The following is a 21,615-nucleotide window of genomic DNA, read 5'->3' on the forward strand; positions in this document are numbered from 1 at the left end:
TGACATGTTCAAGATCTTGTTGTGCTCAAGAGACGTATATACAGCGGCGGGCAGCCAGAAGCAAACAGCATTTTATGTATGTACCGATTCCCCCCCTCCACCAGCACCTCAGCGGCAAATGTTCCGCGCCCCGTTCCCGGACAGGCTCCAGTTAATGTTCTGGCCGCACGGCGACTCGCGCACCGACGCGCCGTTGACGGTGAGGGTGACCCAGATGTCGCGGTTGTTGGGGAACTCGCTGCGGGCGGACAGGCGCACCTCGCCGCCGCCGTTGACGGTGCCGCCGCGGATCGAGAGGTTGTAGCAGTTCTCGATCAGGACGGCGTTGTTGCCGTTGTTGGCCAGGTCCACGCTCGTGATGACGGCGCCGCCCGACTGCGACACGCAAAAGATGCCGCGCCCGCCGCCGCGCGAGACGACGCGGTCGACGTAGACGTTTGTGTTGTCTGGGGGAGTTGGTTAGTCGGATATAAACAAGGACAGTAGACAAGCAAAAAGAAGAAAAAAAAGAAGAAAAAAAGAAGAAAAAAAAGAAGAAAAAAAAGAAGAAAAAAAGAAAAAAAGACCCAGCCGCCCCTACCGCGACGACGCCACAAGCTGGAAAGGACCCCGCGACGACACCCGCGAGCTCGGCGGGCTCCTTTTCGCGAATGGAGCAGAAGAGGAAGACCGAGTTCGTCTCGTCCACGTCGAAATGGTCCGTCTGGGGCAGCGCCGCGCTCCCATTTTGACCGCCGCGCTCTTCTTTGTCGGCACGGCCATGGCGAGAGGAGGGGGCGGCGGCGGTTCGCCAGCGTCGGAGAATGCTGGGTCGGGCGTGGCGGGATGGGGCGCGTCGGGAGATGACGACGGTAATGACGACGTCAAGTGACGATGGAAAATGAGAGAGAGCTTTTGGGATTGTAAGGGCCACACAGGGTTCCTTGGGGAACGTGGATATACCCCGCGAGGAATGATATATGTGCCCTCAGTAGCTCGGTCAATGTAGGAACATGGAGTTGCCAGCCTCCACCTGGGGTTAAGCGCCCACCACCACGGCGCACGGCGCACCTCTCCCTGGGCTGCTGGCCTGGGTACTCGCCGACGTGGTCGATTGACGAGCCAACATGTGCGGCCAGTGTTTTGAGACGGCCCGTTGGAGAATTCAGCGTGGGCGATCAAAGAGCGGGCTGGGGCAAGCTCCAGCCTGGCGACCTAGTGTGCGATTCCATCAGCTATTTGTGGATAAAAGCAGACATAAAAATGCCCAACAAGAGGAGGACCACGGTGTCCATGGTATGGCTAATGAGATCGGCAGGGCAGACAGGTAATGCATTCATCCTCCCGGTCCAGGACGACCATCCTCGACGCAACGGCAATAGGCTCTGGTGATGGCGTTACCCAGCTCGAACAACCGACCCACCATTTCCACCTAGGCAGTGACCCGAGCTATTCACGGTCGTCGTCCTCTTCAGAGGCCGGAGGAGAATGACCTCGGCCAGCCCATCTAGAACATACCCAGTAAAAATACATAGAGTGCACGCTCAGAGCAATCGTAGGCATTCGCCAAGCCCCACTCTTAGGATCCCAAGTCGGCCAGGTACTGGAGAGAGTGCCCGCCCAGCCGAAGTCTGCATCGTCGCCGTCTAGATTACACGTACAAACAAAAAACTCCTAAAAAAAAATGCATCAAGACCTTGTGCTTCGTCCGGATCCCGCCAGTGCCCGATGTCGTTGGTCCCAAATCAAAAGAAAAAAGAAAGGCGCAAGACAGTGCATCAAAATGCCGCCGGGCCATGCAAAAGGACTTTATATCAGCTGATGAAACCGGACCATGGAGATATTAAAGAAAAGTAACACCACCCAAATGAAGCGTCGCTGCAGGTTAAACAACAAATAAGGACCAGCGGGGAGCAAGGAACGAGACACGACATCATGGCGGACGGGTAGACAAACTACTAGCGTCTACCTCTCTGGAGAAACGGGTCAGCGGGACCCTTCTTTTTGGGCGGTCGAGGTGGGCGAGGAGCCTAGAAGGTTGAGACAAGGTTTGTTAGTTTCCGAGAGCAGCTACAGTGGTTTCTGGAGACGAGAGCGCAACTTACGGCTGGGCGGTCGGGAGGAACCATGCCGAGTGCCTGCATCGCCGAGGGGTCGGTCGGCCGCTGCGGGGGTCTGCTCGGCATGGCCTTTGGTGCAGACGGCGGCCTGGCACTGGCGCCGCCGTGCTGGGGCTGGTGGTGGGGATTTGTCGCGCTCTGTTGTTGTATGAAGCTTAGCATGCTGGAAAGAGATCAAGTTGCCGATCAAGGCGACGTGGAATCAGTTTGGCTCGTGGATTTGACATACTCGTTTGGCAGTCGAGGACATGTCTCCGCCGTCCTCCTGCGCAGGGCGCTTCCTCGAAGCAATGACTGTGTCACCTGCGGGGCCCCTAGGGGCCGACGACTGGATGACAGGGCTCGAGGCCATCGACCGCGCATTCCGGCCTGCTGAGGACTGGATCGGTGGCGCCGAGCTGAGCGCGCGCGGAGGTGGCCCAGTCATCCCGGCATGCCCCTGGCCTTGCGTCTGATGGGTTCCGTCGTTAGTAGGCAACGACTGAGCAGCGCGAGCGCGGGCGTCATTGACATCCAGCATCTCTATGTCGCTCCTCTCCGAATCTCGGCGTTGCATTGTTGGGGGGCCGTTGGAGGACGGCGCCTGCATCGGCACCGCGCCCATCGGCATCGGTCGCGACGTCGCAGCGCTGCGAAGCTGCGCCATGATGCTGCCCGACGTGTAGCGGTCACGCGCCTTGGCGTCCTCGATCAGCTTGGCCCAGAACGGCCCCTGCTTCAGCGCACGGGAGTCACCCAGGACCCAGAGCGACGACCGCGCTCGCGTGAGACCGACGTTCATACGCCTGATGTCCGTCATGAAGCCGATACCACCCGTCGGGCTGGCACGCACGCACGAGAAGATGATGATCTCGCACTCTCGGCCCTGGAACGCGTCCGTCGTGTTGAACTCGATCTGCTCCAGCACCGCCTCACCATACCGGTCCAAGAAACGCTGGCGCAGCGCATGCAGCTGCGCCTTGTAGGGGGTGATGATTCCGATCTTGCCCTTCAGGTCGCCGCAGCGGGAAGAGAAGTCGGTGGAGAAGCGGTTGAAGATCTGTAGCGCTACGCTGACCTCGTTGGTGTTGACCAGCGACTGACCGCGGTTGCCACGCTCCTGGATACCCTCAACGTCGAAGAAGCGGTATGGGCCCAGCAGTGGGTTCTCGTGCCACGGCTGCTGCCGCAGCTTGGCCATGTCGTCGCCGTCAGCCAGCCGCCCCTCGTAAAACTCCTTGCTCGGGAACAGGCTGATCTCGGGGTGCATTCGGTACTGGCAGTCGAGCAGGTGCACTTTTGTCGGGTGGTTCTGCTGCATGCGCACAAACAGACTCTGATCGTAGCCGTACCGCGCCGCCGACTGCGAGAGCACCGTGGGCGGCAGCTGCTTGGGATCGCCGACGAGTACACACTTGGACGCTCCGTACTTGAGCGGGATCAGCGCGCTCAGCTCTACACACTGCGCCGCCTCGTCGATGATGACCGTTTCGAACTCGACCTGTAGCGTCTTGAACATGTCGTGTCCAGAACCACTCAGCGTTGCACACAGCACGTGGGCATCAGCCAAGATGCTCTGTTGAATGCCTCTTCGCTTCACCTCGGCCTCGCGCGCATAAGTGTTGCCGCTCGACTTCTCCCGATCGATCATGGACCCAAGCTGCATCTGCCGCCTCTTCAGCACGTCGAACTCGCGCTGCAGGTTGTTGAGCTGCCCGATGTCGTTCGATTCGCGCGCCGACTCCAGGGCCGCCCTAAGCGGCATCATCTTGGCTTTGATCTCGCCCGCCTCCTGGTGCATCTTCTCGCGGTCGCTAGGCTGGCCCGCGTTCTGTCCCGCAAGAGCGTCCATCTTTTCCTTAACCAGCTCGTCAAGCGTAACGTCCTTGACCGCCTGGTTCACTGCGTCGCTGCGACCTAGACGCAGCACGTTTATCTTGTGCATCTGCCCGTTCGTGTCCTTGATTCCAGCTTTGAGGCGCAGCACCAATTCATCCACGGCCGCGTTACTGGGTGCGCACACCAGCAGCTTCCTAGCCATGGGAGCCTCCCCGTTGACGCCAGGCCTGACAGGAACAGGAGGCGGCTTGTTGATCTTGATGTTCCCCGTGAGCAGCGCGCCCACCATGGCGATAATCGTCTTGGTTTTGCCCGTTCCCGGCGGACCCTGGACAAGCGTGAAGCCGTCGTTCTCCTTGGCGTTTATGATGGCGGAAGCCTGTCCCTTGTTGAGCTGGTAATTGTCCTGGAAGCTCTGGACACGCTCGTCCGAAAAGGTGAGCACCGGCGATGGCTCCGCCTCAAGCACCTCAGTCATCAGATCGTAATACTGCAGACTTTCAAGCGCAGCAAATTCACGCTCAACCGTCGTCATGTTCGTTATCCGCAGCCCCCGGAGGTCGGCGCCGGGCATCAGCGCCTGCAGGAAACGGCCGTTGCCCTTGGAGATAAGTCGGCAGGTGACCTCGATGATGCTCTTCTTCATCATGGTCTTGAAAACCCGTGCCAAGCTGTGGGGCGCGTCCCGGTCGCTAAGGGGCTCGTTGGCCGACGAGAGGAGAATGATGTCGCCGTCCGACAATCGTTCTCTGTCCTTGTCTTTGAGATTGGGCATGGGTATGGAAGTAGTGACCTCCATGAACTTGTCAACCGACACTCGGTTGATGATTTTGATATCAAACGGCTTTGACGTCGATTCGTCCTTGGACGTGACAAACGAGCGCCACGCCTCGTTCACCAGCAGCGGGAAGAAGGTGTCTCTGTAGTCGACCGGGCTGAGGTACGACTTTGCCACCTCCCTGCACGAGTACCCGTTAGGCGGATCATTACCTTCGTGGAAGATATCCCACTCAAGAATGGCCTCGTGCAATCTCTCCATCGGTGGAGTGATCCGAGCACGCAGATCCTTCTTGGACCGCTGTATCTTTGTCTTCTTGACGGGACCGAGTTGCTTGGCCTTGAGCTCCCTCAGCCGGCGCGCAGACGCGTCCTTACCGGCTTGTCCGTCCTTAAGGATATCAGCCATCTCTTCGTCGCCGTCGGAATCGTCATCTTCGTCTTCTTCGTCGCTACCGACAAATGTCTCGCTCTTGGCAGGGGCATGTGTTTTGTCGAGCACGCCCGCGATACCCTTGAGACCGTATCCATCACCGCCGACCATCTTGCCAGAAGCTGCTGCTTCGCGCAGAGCCTCGGCGCGGGCGCGAGCAGCGGCATTAGCCTTGGTTCGCTCTTGCTGTTGTTTCTGACGAGCCTCCCTGATGCTGAGTTGGGTCGCCTTGATTGCGGCGGTGCTGAGAACCGAGGGCTTTCGTGGCGCCTGAGATTGTGCTTTTATCGTGCTGAGAATGGAAGGTGCCTTTTCGACCGCTACGGATTCACCTTTAACTGCCGAGGGGCGGGACAGCGAGCTGGTAGATGCGGCAGTAGACGTGGTTTTGGACGAGTGGGCCGAGTCTGTGGAAGGAGCTGTTTTCGACCAGGTGTCGAGGCTGCTCTGCTTCTTTGGCTGGGCCTTGGCAACAGGCTTGAGAACGGGCGGACCGGACGAGTCCGACTCGTCGCCCAAGTCGGTGCCCAGGGCTCTCAGTAGCTCGGCCTTCTGGGGTGGCCTTAGGTTGGAATTCATCTTGTACCTGCCATCGGGCTGACGGATACAGATATCCTTGAGCATTTGCAGAGGCTTGTTGGGCAAGGCCATATCAAACTCGCGGAGGCGCCGGAGCAGCTTTCCAACCGATCTTGCAAAGACGGCAAGCAGTTCTTGGTCCCGAAGCTGCAGCATTTGGGTGTATTGCGTGGTCATCACTCGGGGCTGGTCGAGGACCACCTTCATTGCCGCCACCCGCGCGTCGTTCAGCGCCTTGGGGCCGTCGCCGTGGCCAGTTGTGACGCTTATAGCATTCGCGATCAGGCCGTCCTCGGCGAGAAGAGCATCTGCGTGGAGCACCGCCTGTGTGCAGCAGTCCTCCATATCCTTCTTGGACACATACTTCTCGGACCAGGCCTTGGTCTGGCCAAAGAAGTATCCTAGGAAGATCCATTGGCGCCTCCACCAGTATTTCACAGCTTCGCCCTCTGGCTTCGTCATTTCGCGAGACCGCAAAAGCCCAGTAGTCGAGTTGCAGAGGGCCTCAAGAATATCCTGGTACCATCTCAACATGTTGGGGACGGGGCCAAACATCTCGGCGCTGAGCTTGGGATCGGCGGGGGGGATCTTCTTAGCAACAGCATCCGAGAATGACCATAGGAAGAGCCTCGTGTGTGAGCCGATCATCTTCTCAAGCGCGTCGGATCGGCTATCCTCGCCGGTGAGGGACTTGATGAAATCGACGGCCGCGAGGCTGATAGACTCTTCGCCGTGGACCAGACATCCGACCAATGCGCCCAGGGCCTCGGCGTCGGAGCACAGACCCTGCAGTTCATGCGGCGTGAACACGCTCACTCGCCCGATGAGACGGCCAATCGACTCGGCCGTTGCCTCGAACTGCTTGTTGAATTTGGCCTTCTTCTCGTCCTTGACGACGACCTCTTTCTTCCCGGGAAGAAACCTCTCGACGCCCTGGAGGTCTTTGGTGGCGATTATGATGACATTGGCTAGCCCTGTCGTCTTGGACGGCTGCATATGATCGATGAAGGCGTCCCATAGCTGAGATGACCTCCGCTCGACGACGCGGTTGTACGACTGCGCCGCCTTGATGGCCTTGGACTCGTTGGAAAACGTCTCTGCGTCCAGAGTGAGGGCGAGCTTGATGACGTGAAGAGCCTTTGCTGACAGCCCAATGTTATATCGGTCGCCGGACTTGAGGCTGACGCAGTCGATGAGGAAGTCCTTGTACTTCAACACGATGTTGTATGTGATGTCGATGTAAACCAAGGCCGTCGAGAAGGCAAGCTTTGGGTCCTTCAGGCCTTCGAGCGTGCATGTCAATGCGACAAGCGACGCGTTGGCGCACACGGCCTTGGCGTCCCTCGTCGTCTCGTGGCTCGCCTTGAACGTGTCCAGCAGTTGGTGGAGGATGGAATCGCAAGCGTCGCTACGGCCGGTGGGCTGCAGCGAATCCATGAGGTTCTTGACAAAGTACGATAGCAGCGGCATTTCACCCTCGCCCTCCGGCATCAGCATCCCGGGCTCAAGAGAGCGCGCAAGCAGTCCCATGAACGCCCTGCAGGCCCAGATATGCTGGGTGAGGATTGCAGGCGACAGGTCCGAGAGAGCAGACCAAAAGGCCTTGGTGGACTTCTGCATCAGCGCGCAGAAGGTACGGATTAGCGTCGCGAGAACATTGGGGTCATCGATGATGGCCAGATGGTTAAACGCCAGGTGGTAGATGTCGGGCTGGATCTGCATGCCGCGCAGCGTGTGCAGCACGAATTCTTCACTCATGGCGGGAAGCAGGACTGCCAGCCCCTCCCAAAACCGCTTCACACGGGCCTGGTCGGTAGTCTGGTGCGCTACGGCCTCCATCTCACTCGCCAGGTACTCGTTGACGGCCCAGTCGAACTGGTCCGGCTTCAAGGATTCGGGCGGGATGCTCTCCCAGGCAGCCTTGGCAAACCCGCTACGCAACTCATCCTCTTGAAAAAGGAAATGGGTCATGGTTGGGATGACGCCGGATCCAAGACGGAGGGGTTTCTTAACCTTCTGGATCTCCTGGAATACGTAGTTGAATGTGGCGCGGTTGTCAGGCAGAGAGAGGTAGGGCATGCAACAGAGCGCCTCGTAGAGGGCGAGGACCGCGGTCTCGTCCCGCTTGGCCAGCGCATTCGTCTTCATCGGGCCATTTTTCCTCAGTATCTTCTCGGCGGCCCCGAGCCCGAGGTCGATTCGAGCCTTGTCGAAGGCGTTGAGTTTTGTGGACATGATGGCGGCCGTGTCTTCGTTGAATTTGCTGCAAAGAGAAAAACGTAAAGTGGTCAGCAATCGTGGCCTGGCGTGGCAGGAGGCAACGAGCAGGGCGGGTCTGGAGTCTCACTCGGCAAGCTTTTGAAGAAACGGCTTCCTCACTTTGTGCCAGAGCCGTATGCAGAAGGCGCACGACTTGAGGTAGGTCTCGGCCCTCTCGATCCATTTGTCGAACCATTCCGAAGCCTGGTCCTTGCTAATGGCGAGGACCAGCGATGCGGACACGGAGAAGTCGAGCCGGTCTTTGGCACTCTCGAGTCGCGACGCCCTCTCGTCAGCAGAAAGTCCGCTGTCCTCGGGGCCGAGGCACTCGTAGTCTGTTCCATCGTCGTCGTCTATCTGGGGACAGAAGAGGTGCATCTGCTCGGGCACCGCCTCCAGCTTCTGGAAGGAGGTTATGATTTCCTCGTAGACGCCATTTGGGTCCTCCATCCTGGCGAGCGGTAGCGGTTCACGCCCTGCACCTGCGAGCTAGGCGACGGCCCGAGTCGGAGCATGCGTAGACGTCTTTGGCGCTGGCAACGAGCGGTTCGATTGCTATCAGGATCGAGTCTGAAACGGTTCGGGGCTGGGCTGTTGATGCGATCAATCATCCGTCGTGACGGCACCGGAACTGAAGTCGAGGACTCGCCCGGCAGAACGAAGCAGGTTGGCCGGGCACTCGAAACCCCAGTCCGCTGCAATGGAGGTTTATGGCAGAATTTGAAGGTTCAGCAATGCATGTCCGCAAGCGGCTCAGCACTGCACGTCCCGCCCTCTCGCGACTTCCTTGAAGCGCGGCGCGTCACCGTCGCAGCCATTAAAGCCCTGTGGATGACTAATGAGCTTAAAATGTGGGGCCGATACTTGCATTCAGCTCATGGCTGACAGCTCCTTCCAATACAAATGATAGCAACAAAAAAGCCTCCATTTCATTTGGGTTTGTGTGGCACACATGGATCCTGTTGTAGCCATTTCCCATATCATTTCTTCTTTGCTGCATCTTCCTTCCTGTCCTTCATCTTTTGTTTCCTATGCGATGTCTTTTATCCGTTGTAGCGACACAGGTCTCCATTTGTGCAAGGTTGCTCTGTGGAACAGGGTTTTCTTTTCAATATTTTCCCCGCCTCTAATTCCTCTCCAGGTCAGGCAGGACTTGTTCCTATTCACACTATGAGCCGTGCACAATACCGAAGACCAGGGATTAGAATCGCAACGTAACAACAAGCGTCTGCAATTCATCAGGCTACACTTCTCGCCGGGTATCGTAAAGCCTCACCCTCCATCTATGGCCCTTCTCCGGTCGTTCCACCTACAGTTTGGGCCCCAGAACAATTATCCCTTTCCTCTATCTTGTCAAGCTGGTGTTCCCACTGAGCTCATCGTGTTCGTATGAGTACATCGCCCTAAACCACACAGTTTTCCTCCATAATCATGTCATCGCCCGCGTCGTAAAAGTCGTCAATGGCTTCCAGGTCCGCCTTCCTATCCTCCAACATCATCTCGTCCAGCTGCCGAAACGTAGGTAGCATTTGAAGGGACGCCTCCAAGTCGGCCCTGCGGTACGATGGCATAGCTTTGTCGACAATATAACGCCACTCGGCGCCGGACTCCTCTGTCCAAGGGCTGGGAGGAGAGTGTGCGACGACAATATTTGCATTATTGGCAGGGAGGCAGTCGGGAGTCGGATCACTGCTCTGAAAGATATCCATCATGGTGACATCTTGTGTGCTCTTCTCCTCGTTTTTCTTTTCCTCTACCTCCTCCTGCTTGCTCGCCAAGCCTTTTTGCATCGGGACCGAGGGTGTAGATGGTGGTAGTACATTGAAGATTGGCTCGCTCTTGGGCTTGTTCATCCCCGAGACCAAGTTCGTCGAGATTTGTAGAGTCGGCGCGAACGTGTTCAGGTATTCTGGCGCAAGAAGAGCATGTGCCCCAGCACCAAGATTGCTGGATATATAGGAAGGCACGGCAAGGTTGACGGCGGGAGGGACGGCGTGGTTTGCAGGCGATGGCGCGGCGATCTTAGCGGTAGGAAGCTGCACAGTTTCAGGAAACGTCGCGATATCGGGCATAGTAGTCGAAGCCGGAGATGCCGAGGCAGCCGGCGATGTCGCAGCGGCCGGCGACGCCGCAGCAGCCGAATACGTCGAGGCGGCCGGAGACACGGCGCCCGCGTCAGCCTTTCCCTTGGCCGGGACCGCATCCCCCCTTCCCCTGTCGAGCAGGTCCTCGAGCGGGCAAACGCACGCCTCCCACCTGGCGGCGCCGCGCTCCCTGTTGGCCGCGCTCGCGCACCGGAAGCAGGCCTGCCCGCCGTGGAGGGCCAGCAGGCGGCGCAGGTCGCGCTTGAGGCCGTCGGGCGCGCGCACCTCGAGGTGGTAAAAGGTGTGCAGGTCCGTGGCGCGCTCGGGCACCCAGCCGAGCCAGCGCGCGAGGCGCCAGACGTTGCCGTCGACGGCGAGGCACGGCTTGTGCAGGCACGAGAGCACGACGCAGGCCGCCGTCTTGACCGACACGCCCTGGAAGGCCGAGAGCTGCCGGAGCGCGTCCGACACCGTCACCTCGGGCCGCCGCAGGCGCTGCAGCGAGAGGATGTTGACGCTCAGCTCCGCGATCTCGGCGTCCCGGTCCTCGTCGCTGTATGGCAGTGGGAGCTTCAGTCCTGTTGTTGTTGCTGCTGCTGTCGCTGCGGGTGCTGTGTCCGCTGCTGTTGTTGGTGTTGTTGATGGCAATGCGGCTGTTCCTGGTGATGGCATCGGTGCTGGCGACGCTGCCGCGGATAGTGATGTCCAATGTGACGCCGCCGGGCTCCCAGTCCCCTCTACCACAGCACTTCCTCCTCCCCCCCTCCCACTACCATCCAGTGGCGATGGCGGCGGCGACGGCATGCCGGCGCTCTTGTCCGCCCGAAGCGCCGCCAGCCTGGCCGTGTTCTCGGCGCGCACCCTGGCGCACAGCGCCTTGACGAACTCCGTCTTCTTGTTGCCGAGCCCGCAGCCCTTGATGGCGGCGTGCACACGCTCCGAGGGCGCGTCCGCGACGGCGAGCCAGTTGACCGCCGTGTCGCCGCCGCCGCCGCCGCTGCCGAACTCGGCCGCTAGGTTCTGGATGGCCGCATCGGCCCGCGCCACATGTGACGCCCCACTGATGATGGTCCGGCAGAGCGCATTCAGCACGTCGTCGGGGTCGCCGCAGCCTGCGGCCGTGGTCAGCGGGCTGCTGTCACTGCCGCTGCTACTGCTGCTGCTGTCTTCCGGGCCGTGGGCGGCCGTCAGCAGCTCCCAGACCCTCTGGCAGTCGTCCGGGCTGGGGGCCACGTGCTCTGGGAAAGGCGAGATGCCGTGCTTGATTCTCTTCCTGGTGGGCATGACGTATTGCTAAGGTTTTGTTGCAAGATCTGCCGTATCTGGGAGGTGGTAGGCAGAGGGAACCATGCGCAAGTTGACTGGTGAAAAAAAAACTCGGATGGCTCGTTCGACCTCAACTCCGTTTGCTGTGCGGGCTGCGGCTTTATTTCCCTCCGTTCATCATTTCCTGACGTGGCTGTTTGAAGGAAGAAAAAAAAGCAAAGAGTTGAAAAGTGACAGGGTAAAGCGGCTGAGGTGGCACTTCCCATCAAGGCAGCCCTGGTTGTTGGAGAGGAAAGGAAGGGCTAAAGGACGGCTTCGACACTCCTTCCTTTATTGGAGGGCTATTGAAGATACTCGCACATTCATTCAAGTTGCTGCCTTTTTGTTTTTTGTTTTTTTGCTCCAAGCCCTTCAAATCGAGACTAGGCATCGAATACCTACTCGGTAGTCTACTCGACGAATTTCGGTGCGGCAGGGAATAGTGTAAAACACACGAGATTCTGCCAAGGTGAAGCTGTTACACACTCCTTGTGGCTTGTTGGTCATCGTCCCGACTGAGCTGGCCGTGAGTCGAGCTTGAGGAAACTTTGACCAGCGCGACTTTATTGGACCGACGGCGGCCTGGGTGCCGCGTGAATGACGGCTGGCTGCGTCCGATTTGCATCAGGGCTGGGACAGAGGCTCGGAGGCGGGATATGATGTAGGTTGATGCAACCAGACGCAGATGCACGTACACGCCCACCGGGCAGCAAGAAAAAGAATGCTGCTGAATGGGTGGCCAAGACAGCACAGAACACCCGCCCTCGGTTTTGCTTCCAAGCAGCCTAAGCACAACGGCCTCATTGTTCTATGCAAGCACCCACCGCAGTGGGTTGGGCACACGGAGCTATCTGACCAGAAATATCAACGCTAACTGCCGAGCAAAGGCCGCGCCGAAGATCAGGGCCCCGTGGCAGAACGCATTGCTCATTACAAGGAGCCAACTATAGGGCCATGCAGGGGTGGATTTAGCCTCAAGGCTCCGTCGGAACTCTCGACGGGATTGCTGGGACACACTCCTTGGTCTCGGAATTCCAGACCCTGATGGCAGCTTAAACCAGACGCTTTTGAACCTAGCAACTCCGTGATCCGTGTCTATCTATAGATGCGGCAACGTGCATTGTATATCTCGCATCGCAGCTCTAGGTGGGCTCCCCACTAGAAACCCTTCCGAGATCAGCAGAGCTCATGCGGGCTAATTGATGCCCGCCCAGCCCATGGTGGTAGATCCCCCATCTACCACAATATTCTTCCTCAATCAAATCATCGTCGCTCCTCTGGTGCCCAGCTGTTGTTACTCTAGATCCTCGGCACGAGTAAAACTCCATGCATGAGTTGGCGATATTCAAGTCTCGGTTGCGACGTTGTGAAGACTGATGATTCACTGATTAGCTAGAATCCTGTACTGTCTTCCCTCCTCATCTTTGGGCTTCAACTGACCTGATATCTTGGCGGTCCATGGGGGAAGCCAAAGGCACACGAGAGAGGACAGGCGAGCCACTCGTGCTGCTTGGCGGTCCGCCATTCTGGCGCGTCGCCGGCGGGGAAACCGGCGCAGCAGCAGTGCCCGAGATCGAGATCTGCACAGGGCCACTATTGCCAACAAGCGACCCGGTCCGGCCTGATGCAGAGCCCTCCAGGGCATTCATCTTCCTCTTCTTTCCCCTCAGGTCGTTGAGGTGCTCGAAGTAGCCCTCAGGCACAGGCGTCACATACTTGCCACAGAAGACGCCAACCTCGAAATCCTGCGTTTTCGGGTCGCGCGGCGAGAGCTCTGCGCAAGCGGCCTTGAGGTCGTCGAGATCCTGGTAAATGACCTCCTCGGCGCCGATGTGCTTGGCAATATCGAACCGGTCTCGCTCGTGTGCAACCAGCTCGGTGGGCGATGCCAGGTCGATGCCGCTGGAAGCAGTTAGCAAGGGATGTCGTGCACGCCACTCCCACCTCTATCTCGGACGGAAGGCTCACTAGATGTGTGGGTGCGTAATAGGCGGCGCGCAACTGGCAAAGATGACCTTGCGGGCGCCCGATTCCTTCGCCATGCTGACAATCTCGCGGCTGGTCGTGCCACGGACTATACTATCATCAACAAGCAAAACGCAGCGACCCTGGAACTCGGATGCCATAGCGCTCAGTTTTCTCCTAACGCTCTTGGTCCTCGCTCCCTGGCCCGGCATAATGACTAGAAGAAACAAACATGTTAGAATACTCCTGCTGTGAGCAAGAGCGCGATATGACCCAAACTCACATGTTCTGAAAACATAGCGGTTCTTCACGAAAGCATGGCACAGTGGCTTGCCTAGAGTCTCGGAGACGACGGCTGCCGAGACATTGGACGTCTCCGGAATCGGGATCACAACATCAATGTCCTTGATGGCTTCCTCTCCAAGTTCGGTGCGGATCCTCTGCGCAAGCATCTTGCCCATGTTTTGACGCGACCTGTAAACCGAGATTCCGTCCATGGTGGTATCCGGACGGGCAAAGCTGCAAAAAAAAAGTAGGTTAGTACAGCTTGGCAAACTTTGTCCGCGTGGTCGGGCCAAATATGGGAATACATACTAGACAAACTCGAAGATGTCCGGGGTGTAGGCGGCGGGCTCCTGGACTTGGTGGAAGACGGGTTGCCGACCCTTGCCAATGAAAACGGCTTGGCCTGGCATGATGTCCTTAATGTTGGAGAATCCCAGCTGGCGGAGTGCGACATCCTCCGACGCCATCATGTAGTCAGTGGCGCCCGCTAGGGTCTTGGATGGCCGGCTGCCAATGACAAGGGGCCGGATGCCATTGGGATCTCTGAAACCAATGATGCCATAGCCAGCAATCATGGCGGTACAGGCCCAGGCGCCTTTGCAGCGCTGGTACATGCGGCCCAGAGCCTTGAACAGATCCTCCTCGTTCACGCGAGACTTTCCAGTCTCGTTGAGCTCGCTGGCAAAGATGTTGAGCATCAGCTCGCTGTCGCTGTCCGTGTTGACGTGGCGGTGGGCGGTCTTGTCGAGAAAGTAGGCCAACTCGGGCGCGTTGATCAAGTTCCCGTTGTGGCTGAGAGCCAGTCCGTAGGGCGAGTTGCAGTAGAAGGGCTGCGACTCGGCAGACGAGCTCGTGCCGGCAGTCGGGTAGCGGAGGTGGCCGATGCCCATGAATCCGGGGAGGTCGGGTATGCGCTTGCCCTCTAGGAAGACTTTGGACGCCATTCCGTTGCCCTTGCACTGGTAGATGCGCCCTGCGGCGGTACACATGGCGATGCCGCTAGCATCTTGACCACGGTGCTGCAGAAAGTACAATGCCTCGTGAAGATCGCCGGCGCCGAGGCAAGGGGTTTTGGCGTCGTCAACGTGGCCGAGGATCAGGCCGAGAATGCCACACATGTTGACAGATATGATAAGCGGAGTTCAAGTTATTTAGTATAGCTGCCCGCTGAGGCGAAGGGAGACCTGAGTGGGAAGTGGCAGCAAGGTCAGTTTTGGCAACGACGTCGTTTTTGTATCAAGTTGATTTGCGATTCGGTGGGGGGTTGGGTGTTGAGCGGCTTGTCAAGAGGCCAAACAAGCGATGGAGAAGTTCAGATCAATAAAAACTTTTTTCCGCATCGTATGCTAGGAAGTCAAGCATTATATTTTGAAGATCATCATGTGGAACCGGAGAAACAACGAAGCAAGGCTTGACGAATGTTTGGGATCTTGGAGGCAAAGGATATACAAACCTTGCTCTGGCGCTTCTTCGAATCGCGGGCGCTCCTCCGGTATCTCGGCGAGTTGCCGATGGGATCCTGTCGGCCGTTACCGGAGACGTCAAGCCGGAGGCAAGACAGGCGATGGAGAGTGAGGGCACGTGGCTCGAGGCCGAGTAGAAGCCGAAATCAAGGAGGGAAGTGATTGGTAGGACGACCTGGAGAGGTGTCGATACTCAATTCGCGGCAGGTCTCCATTTTGAGAGCTTTTCTGAGTTTTTTTCCTCAGGAAACTCGAGAGAGGAATTCGGGTCATGATTTTTTTCTCTTGCTTCCGCTCGGTCTGATAGGCTTGCCCCACTCATTGATAAAATGGCAGCTCACCAAAAAAAGCGCCAAATGACCAATTGGTGGGGTAAGTGGAGATTTCGCATGCAGGGAGCGCGCTGCCATGTAAGGTGATTTGCAGGGGTGAGGCGAGTTTTTTGATGGCTGCTGCCAAACGGCTCAGCGCAGCGCCCGTCAAGCCGATTTTGTGCATTCGTTCCACCTCGGAATCGAGATCTCGTCTCTACCGCCAGGTGACACGGCTGTCCACAGCGCGGGAGATATCGGGCGTAACATTCTCAGCATATTTACTGGCCGTGAGGTTCTCAACAATCCAGGCTACCGCTTTGATTTCTTCAGCCTCAGCTAGCAGCCAAGAAGAGCACAGCAACAGCACAGGGACGACGTGAACAACGTGGACGATGTGATGTGCCATCCACGAGCACGAGCCGACAACCTTATCTCGCATAACATGCGGGCGCAGCTGCGCACAGGCACATGACACACGTGGCCGACAGGTGCCGTCAGACGGGACGCCAGTATCACCTCTGGATGCTGTGTCGCCTACCTAGAGGTAGCCATGGGCTTGGAATTACAGCCTATGATTATATAACCTCAGATCCCAGGTACCTACCGACCCATCTACAGACCAACGCCATGCTTCATCCCAATTCGATTGCCTACATCTCCGAATAGGCGTTGAGCGCCAGCTGGCCGCCGAGGTGGGCGTACAGCACGTTGCTGCCGGGCTTGATGTCGCCGATGCGGATCATGTCCATCATGCCGGCCAGCGACTTGCCCTCATAGACGGGGTCCGTGATGAAGGCCTCGGTGCTGGCACCAAACTTGATGGCGTCGATGGTGCGCGCGTCGGGCACGCCGTAGGTGCCGCCGTGGTAGCGGTCGTCCAGCTCGATGTCGGCGTCGGTCACGTTGTCGTCGCCCTCGAGCCCGATCTTGGCGCCCGTCACCCTCGCGATCCGCAGCACCTGCTCGCGCGTCTGCGGCACCGTCGCCGACGCGTCGATGCCAATCACCCGGCGGGGCTTGGAGCCGTTGCGCTTCTGCGCCAGCTTGAAGCCCGCCACCATGCCCGCAAAGGTCGACCCCGTGACGGCGCACACGATGACGGTGTCGAAGAAGATGCCCAGCTCCTTCTCCTGCGCCTCCACCTCGAATGCCCACCGCGCGAAACCGAGCCCGCCCAGCGGGTGGTCGCTCGCGCCCGCCGGGATCGAGTACGGCTTTTTGCCCTTCGCCTCCAGGTCAGCGACGGCGGCCGCGAGCGAGTTTTTGTGCTCGATGCCGAAGCCCGAGGGATCCAGCCTCACGTCGGCGCCCATCAACCTCGACAGCTGGATGTTGCCGATCTTGTCGTAGACGGGATCGGACCAGTCAGGCACCCAGTGCTCCTGCACTAGCACTGCCCGCAGCCCCAGCTTGGTGGCTGTTGCCGCGACTTGGCGTGTGTGGTTGGACTGCACGCCGCCGATGGAGACGAGCGTGTCGGCCTTCTGGGCCAGGGCATCTGCCGCGAGGTACCTGCCGCACGTACAGACGTCTCGTCAGCGCTTTGCCACGACCAAAGAAGATGAAGAAAGCGAGGAGAATGGAGAAGGAGGACGCACTCAAGCTTGCGCGTCTTGTTGCCGCCATATGCTAGACCCGAGTTGCAATCGTCGCGTTTGGCGTATACGTTGACCTTTCCACCCAGGGCCTCGGATATGCGAGCCAATTGCTGGATTGGCGATGGCCCGAAAGTTAAGGCCTCCCGTGGGATGCTGGCAAAGGGCTCCGGGAGCCGCAGGTCGAGAGCGCTCATCTTGCCGAGTTTCGTGTAATGGCCCGTGACTATAGCTTGTGCTGGCCGAAGTACCGTCTACTGTTTAACTGACACTGGCAGCGGGTGTGATCAGATAATTCGCTGGGACGGATGGCGCATCCCCTCGTATATATCCGAGTCAGGCACAAGGAGGGGTTTAAGTGGCGCGATGCTTGGCTCGCCCTCGGCCGCATCTCCGTGCCGTCTCGGAGGGCCATCGGCCTGCTGCGATACGCCCGCTCGCTCCAGCTGCGGGGGATGCCTGGGGACAAGCAGCGTCGCCCACCAGTAGCCGAGCCGATATCATGGAGCGATTGCAACTGTCAGCACCCAGGTTGGTCTATCCTTCGCTCTGACGGCCTATTTTCTTGGCGGTATGATACGCTTTTAATTTTCCGTCGGGGCCGTGAGGAGAAGCCGGATACGGGACGGAAAAGACCCCATTTTGTGCCTCTTCGACCCCTCATGGGGCTTGCATGGCCCGTCATCGGCGCGCTGAGGTGTACAGTTTGCTATAACGTCGCAACACTGTATCCCCTGTTCTGGCCCGACCTCGGATATGCACAAGCTTCACTTGTACAGCAACTCCACGTCGTCATTTCGAGATGGCGCCACTAGCTGACCTTTGAGTCCTGAATAGGGAGTTGAGTATGATTTCGACATGTGCCGCAAATGGGGCAATAAGATGCTATCTGGAATGCACTCGCTATAACTCCAAAGCCATCTCTCGCAGGACGGCATCCCCCAGGCCGTCGGGCACGACGCGCGTGAACTGCGCGACGAGCCTAGCCCCCTCCGCGTCCCACCTGGCGCCGGACCAGACGTACCGGCTCTCGAGCGGAGGTGGCGCCGCGCCACGACCGCCATCCACCTCCTCGAGCCCGACCAGTGCCAGCAGCCCCGCCGCCTGGGCGCGCGCGTCGTGGGCGCCCTCCCGGCGCTCGCCGAGGCACAGCAGCTCGACGGCCTCCATGCGCAGCGCGCGGTCGCGGCACTGCGCAGCCGCGAAGGCCATGGGCGCCACCAGCCCCGCGTCCAGCGTGAACCCGAGACTCGCCAGGTCTTGCTGCTGGTCTTCTGGCTCCTGCTGTTGCTGCTGTTGCTGTTGCTGTCGGAAGCACAGCACGCCCCTTGCGAGGGACACCATCTCGGCAAAGTTGCCGGCCAGCGCGTCGTACGTAAGCGTCGTCGGGTCCAGGCACCCCGTGATAAAGGTGTCGCAGAAGACCACCTGGAGTTCCATTACCGCGAGGGCGTGCATCGCTTCTGATTGCTGCTCGGGCGCCGAGCCCGAGAGGCTATCGCTGTTCCACGGTGACTGTAGCCCTAGGAGGGGGTACTCGCTGCTGCGTGAGGATGTGTAAGAGCAGAACATGTCCTCGGCGCTCGTCGCCGCTACTATCGCCTGGTACTCTGCCAAGACGGCGCGCCACCGGCTCAGGAGCGCCTTGAACTCGCCCTGCACCGCCAGCAGCGAGGCTGGGTCCTCCTCGGCCGCCAGGGTGCTGCTGCTCGCACCGCCTCGGACGTAGTCGTGGCCGAGCCAGGCCTGCCGCCTCGCCCAGATCAGACACCGCGTGCTGAAGTCGCTCCACATGGAGGCCAGCTGCTCCATGTCGACGCGCCCTTGGGGCGGTGGGAACTCGCTCCTGGGCGTCGTCCTCAGCAGCGCCACCGCCCTCTCGTCCTGCTGGCGCGGAAAGAAGGCCGACATGCCGCCGAGGACGGAGAGGCGCGGGAGTATGTGCTGGATCTCGTGCATGCCGTCAAGGTCGCCGTTGTCGTCGTAGCTGTCGTCGTGTTTGCTCCCTTGGCTGAAAAAGTAGTCGCAGTAGCCTAAACCGCCGTCGCCGCTTCTGCTGCCAATCCCATAGTTCTCGTCGTAGATTTCGTTAAACAGCTGGCTACCCGGTCCGGCGCCCGCCCCCGGCAGTAATAGCACGGGTGGCGTGCCGCCCGCTCTTGCTGCGCTGCCGATGCCCCCAGTGCTTCTTCGCTTATCGCCGCCGCCGCCTGCGTCCAGTATCCCCAGCGAGCCCCCGAGCAGGTTTATGCCGCTCGTGACCAAACCGTCGGCCGCCTCGTCGTTGCCCTGCAGCAGCTCGTACGTGACGAACAGCACGGTGGCGATCAGCACGCTCCGCGGCGGGCAGCACGCAACCGCTCCGCCGCCGCCGCCGCCGCCCACGCGCCCGCGAAAGGCCGACACCGCTTCGGTGTAGTGCGCGATCGCGGCCCGGTGGTGGCGGTCCCGCACCGCCGCCCCGTGCGTCATGCCGAGGCGGCGATGGTGGTAGTGGTGCCGGCCGCCGTTGTTGCCGTCGTTGCCGTCGTCATTGTCGTCGTCGTTGTCGTCTTCGCGCAACATCATGCTGGCTGCCAGGGCCGCAATGGCCAGCACGGCCGACCGCACGCAGCCGTCGCGGCCGGCCTCGCGCGGCACGGTGCGCGACCAGAAGCGCGAGGGCACGGGGCCGGCCAGGGCGCGGGCCAGGTGGCTGTGGAAGAGGTCGAGGTACACGGCGTCGGCTTCGTCGTCGGCGTCGGCGCAGGAGGACAGAGAGGAGGAGGAGGAGGAGGAGGAGGAGGAGGAGGAGGAGGATGGCGATGGCGATGATGGCGACGAGGAGGGCCAGGGGCCCGACGGCAGTCGCGGCGGCGCCGGGAGCGGCGATGGGGATGGGGACGGAGAGGGAGACGGGCCTGGCGAGAGCGCATACACGGTGCTGCCGTTGCTGCCGACGCTCGTCCTCCTGTCGTCGTAAAGCGAAGGTGACGGCAACGGCGACGAGGTTGCCGACGGCTGCAGTGGCGGCGGCCGGGGCAGGAGGGCGCGGACGGGGGCGTCTGGGCGTCTTTGCCGCTTCTTCCTGCCGTCCTCGCCCGCGGCGGTCGGCTGGTGGTAGCCGAGACACTCGACGTAGGCCTTGGCGCAGCGGCCGCAGGTGGGCTTCATCTCGTCGCACTTGACGTGCCGCCTCTTGCAGGTTATGCAGCCACTCTTTACCTTGGGCCGGCTGATGCGTCTCCGCTTGGGTAGTTCGGCGGCCGCTGTTGTCGTTGGCCTTGTTGCCGTCGTGGCGGCGGCGGCTGAGGGATGTAGGAGCATCGGTGACGGGGCGAGCCCCTGAGGGACGCACGGCGCTTGCGGCGGGTTCATGGTCTATACGCGGAATATGTTGCTGTGATACTGCTTTGCATTGCCCTATCTGCGTAATTGAGCTGCTCATGTCTGCTTCCACCCCCAAACCCTTATTATAACCATCATCTACCTGCCAAGATATATGTTTGAGCGATACCCTTGACACCGTTGATGGGCGCAAACCCTGCAAAGTACGGTTTAAGTTGCTGCCTGATGGCGAGCTGTCCCAATACCCCTGACGCGGGTGCGGTGTTTGGCCAGTGGCTGGAGCAACTACCCTATTTTTGTTACAGTGCGTCGGAAAACTCACAGTGCAGCAGGACACATGGAGGACAGCACTAGCCATAGCCCTGAGGTGCCGGGATAGACTTCTCTTCTCTACTAGCACCTTGACGAGACCTTGGACGTCCGGTGGCGACATTTGAGAGCTATACGTGATGATGGTGGCGAAAGCAGCCGTATGAGCAACGAGAAGGCTTTTCATGGTGACGCCTAAGAATTCTAGAGACGAACCCAAGCTAGAAATCGACCCACGTTCGTTTCCACCACTTAGTCAGAAATTTCCGACTTACACTTCTACACATCCCAGCTGCAATGTCATGGAGAGATTGATTTCAGTATGGTGCTGCCTGGCGCTTTTTTACGGGCCCCCAGGCCAGAAGCGCCTGCATAGCAGCTGAGACCCAAGGCTGTAGGGCATGTGTGCGAGTTTACCTGGGCTCTATTGGCCCCGAGGTCAGATCTGGTGATCAGTAATCTCCGCTCTCCCGTCCAGGCTCGACCGAGCGGGGCGTGGCTGGATTTTTGATATTCCAGCCTCGGCTGGGTCTATTTTGCTGTCGTACATGACGGGGGGGCTTGTGTATGCTCACACATCGGACGGCTTTCGTAGCTTGAGAATGGTGCTACAGAGAGGCAGGTGGCAACGGCCATCTCACTGACAGATCACATGCTCGTCGATGTTGCAACCACAAGTTCCACCGCACCCAAGCCTCAACCCGCAGCGAAAAGGAGATATTTGTCGAGCGAGCCCTCGTCGTACACATACTTGGTAGGCCCGCCCTGACCAAAAAAGTCTGGACCGCAAATTTTTTCCCCACCACCACAAAAAAAGGAGCTCATTCAATCTGCAATTATTTTACCCCCTGCATTTATAAAAAGCGAAAAACGTTATTGTGGCTATAAGTAATGCTTTTTGCATTAAAATAATTACAAATTCCTTAAACGCGTGTTTTTTTAGGTGTAGAATGCGGCGCGGGCATGTTGTTTGGCTTTGGTGCTGGTGCAATTGTGTTGGGAG

General features: G+C 59.2%; 7 protein-coding genes across 7 annotated transcripts; 1 reads left to right on the top strand and 6 right to left on the bottom strand.

The window, feature by feature from the left end:
- Positions 1-108: 108 nt before the first annotated feature.
- GGTG_11663 (hypothetical protein) lies at positions 109-762 on the bottom strand (the record flags this gene model as incomplete). Its single annotated transcript, XM_009229554.1, has 2 exons — positions 109-446; positions 609-762. 2 exons carry the CDS (start codon positions 760-762, stop codon positions 109-111), a joined length of 492 nt encoding a protein of 163 aa, XP_009227818.1.
- A 528-nt stretch (positions 763-1,290) lies between these two features.
- On the bottom strand, positions 1,291-8,728 carry GGTG_11664 (DNA-binding protein SMUBP-2). The gene is made up of 4 exons (XM_009229555.1): positions 8,054-8,728; positions 2,329-7,969; positions 2,085-2,237; positions 1,291-2,009 (listed from the first exon to the last, which is right to left on the bottom strand). Exons 1-4 carry the CDS (start codon positions 8,413-8,415, stop codon positions 1,938-1,940), a joined length of 6,228 nt encoding a protein of 2,075 aa, XP_009227819.1. The 5' UTR covers positions 8,416-8,728; the 3' UTR covers positions 1,291-1,937.
- Positions 8,729-9,276: 548 nt separating this feature from the next.
- On the bottom strand, positions 9,277-11,333 carry GGTG_11665 (hypothetical protein; the record flags this gene model as incomplete). Its single annotated transcript, XM_009229556.1, has 2 exons — positions 9,277-10,627; positions 10,820-11,333. 2 exons carry the CDS (start codon positions 11,331-11,333, stop codon positions 9,369-9,371), a joined length of 1,773 nt encoding a protein of 590 aa, XP_009227820.1. The 3' UTR covers positions 9,277-9,368.
- A 783-nt stretch (positions 11,334-12,116) lies between these two features.
- On the bottom strand, positions 12,117-15,352 carry GGTG_11666 (amidophosphoribosyltransferase). Its single transcript, XM_009229557.1, has 6 exons — positions 15,058-15,352; positions 13,914-14,788; positions 13,603-13,838; positions 13,323-13,536; positions 12,795-13,256; positions 12,117-12,727 (listed from the first exon to the last, which is right to left on the bottom strand). The coding sequence occupies exons 2-6, from the start codon at positions 14,720-14,722 to the stop codon at positions 12,700-12,702; spliced, it is 1,749 nt and encodes a 582-aa protein (XP_009227821.1). The 5' UTR covers positions 14,723-14,788; positions 15,058-15,352; the 3' UTR covers positions 12,117-12,699.
- Positions 15,353-15,456: 104 nt separating this feature from the next.
- On the top strand, positions 15,457-16,711 carry GGTG_11667 (hypothetical protein; the record flags this gene model as incomplete). The annotated part of the gene is made up of 2 exons (XM_009229558.1): positions 15,457-15,477; positions 15,536-16,711. 2 exons carry the CDS (start codon positions 15,457-15,459, stop codon positions 15,719-15,721), a joined length of 207 nt encoding a protein of 68 aa, XP_009227822.1. The 3' UTR covers positions 15,722-16,711.
- On the bottom strand, positions 15,911-17,631 carry GGTG_11668 (1-aminocyclopropane-1-carboxylate deaminase). Its single transcript, XM_009229559.1, has 2 exons — positions 16,980-17,631; positions 15,911-16,893 (listed from the first exon to the last, which is right to left on the bottom strand). The coding sequence occupies exons 1-2, from the start codon at positions 17,171-17,173 to the stop codon at positions 16,032-16,034; spliced, it is 1,056 nt and encodes a 351-aa protein (XP_009227823.1). The 5' UTR covers positions 17,174-17,631; the 3' UTR covers positions 15,911-16,031.
- Positions 17,632-17,725: 94 nt separating this feature from the next.
- On the bottom strand, positions 17,726-20,458 carry GGTG_11669 (hypothetical protein). Its single transcript, XM_009229560.1, has one exon. The coding sequence runs from the start codon at positions 20,331-20,333 to the stop codon at positions 17,880-17,882; it is 2,454 nt and encodes an 817-aa protein (XP_009227824.1). The 5' UTR covers positions 20,334-20,458; the 3' UTR covers positions 17,726-17,879.
- Positions 20,459-21,615: the final 1,157 nt, after the last annotated feature.

Source organism: Gaeumannomyces tritici, assembly GCF_000145635.1.
Source record: "Gaeumannomyces tritici R3-111a-1 unplaced genomic scaffold supercont2.7, whole genome shotgun sequence".
Taxonomy (NCBI): Eukaryota; Fungi; Ascomycota; class Sordariomycetes; order Magnaporthales; family Magnaporthaceae; genus Gaeumannomyces; species Gaeumannomyces tritici.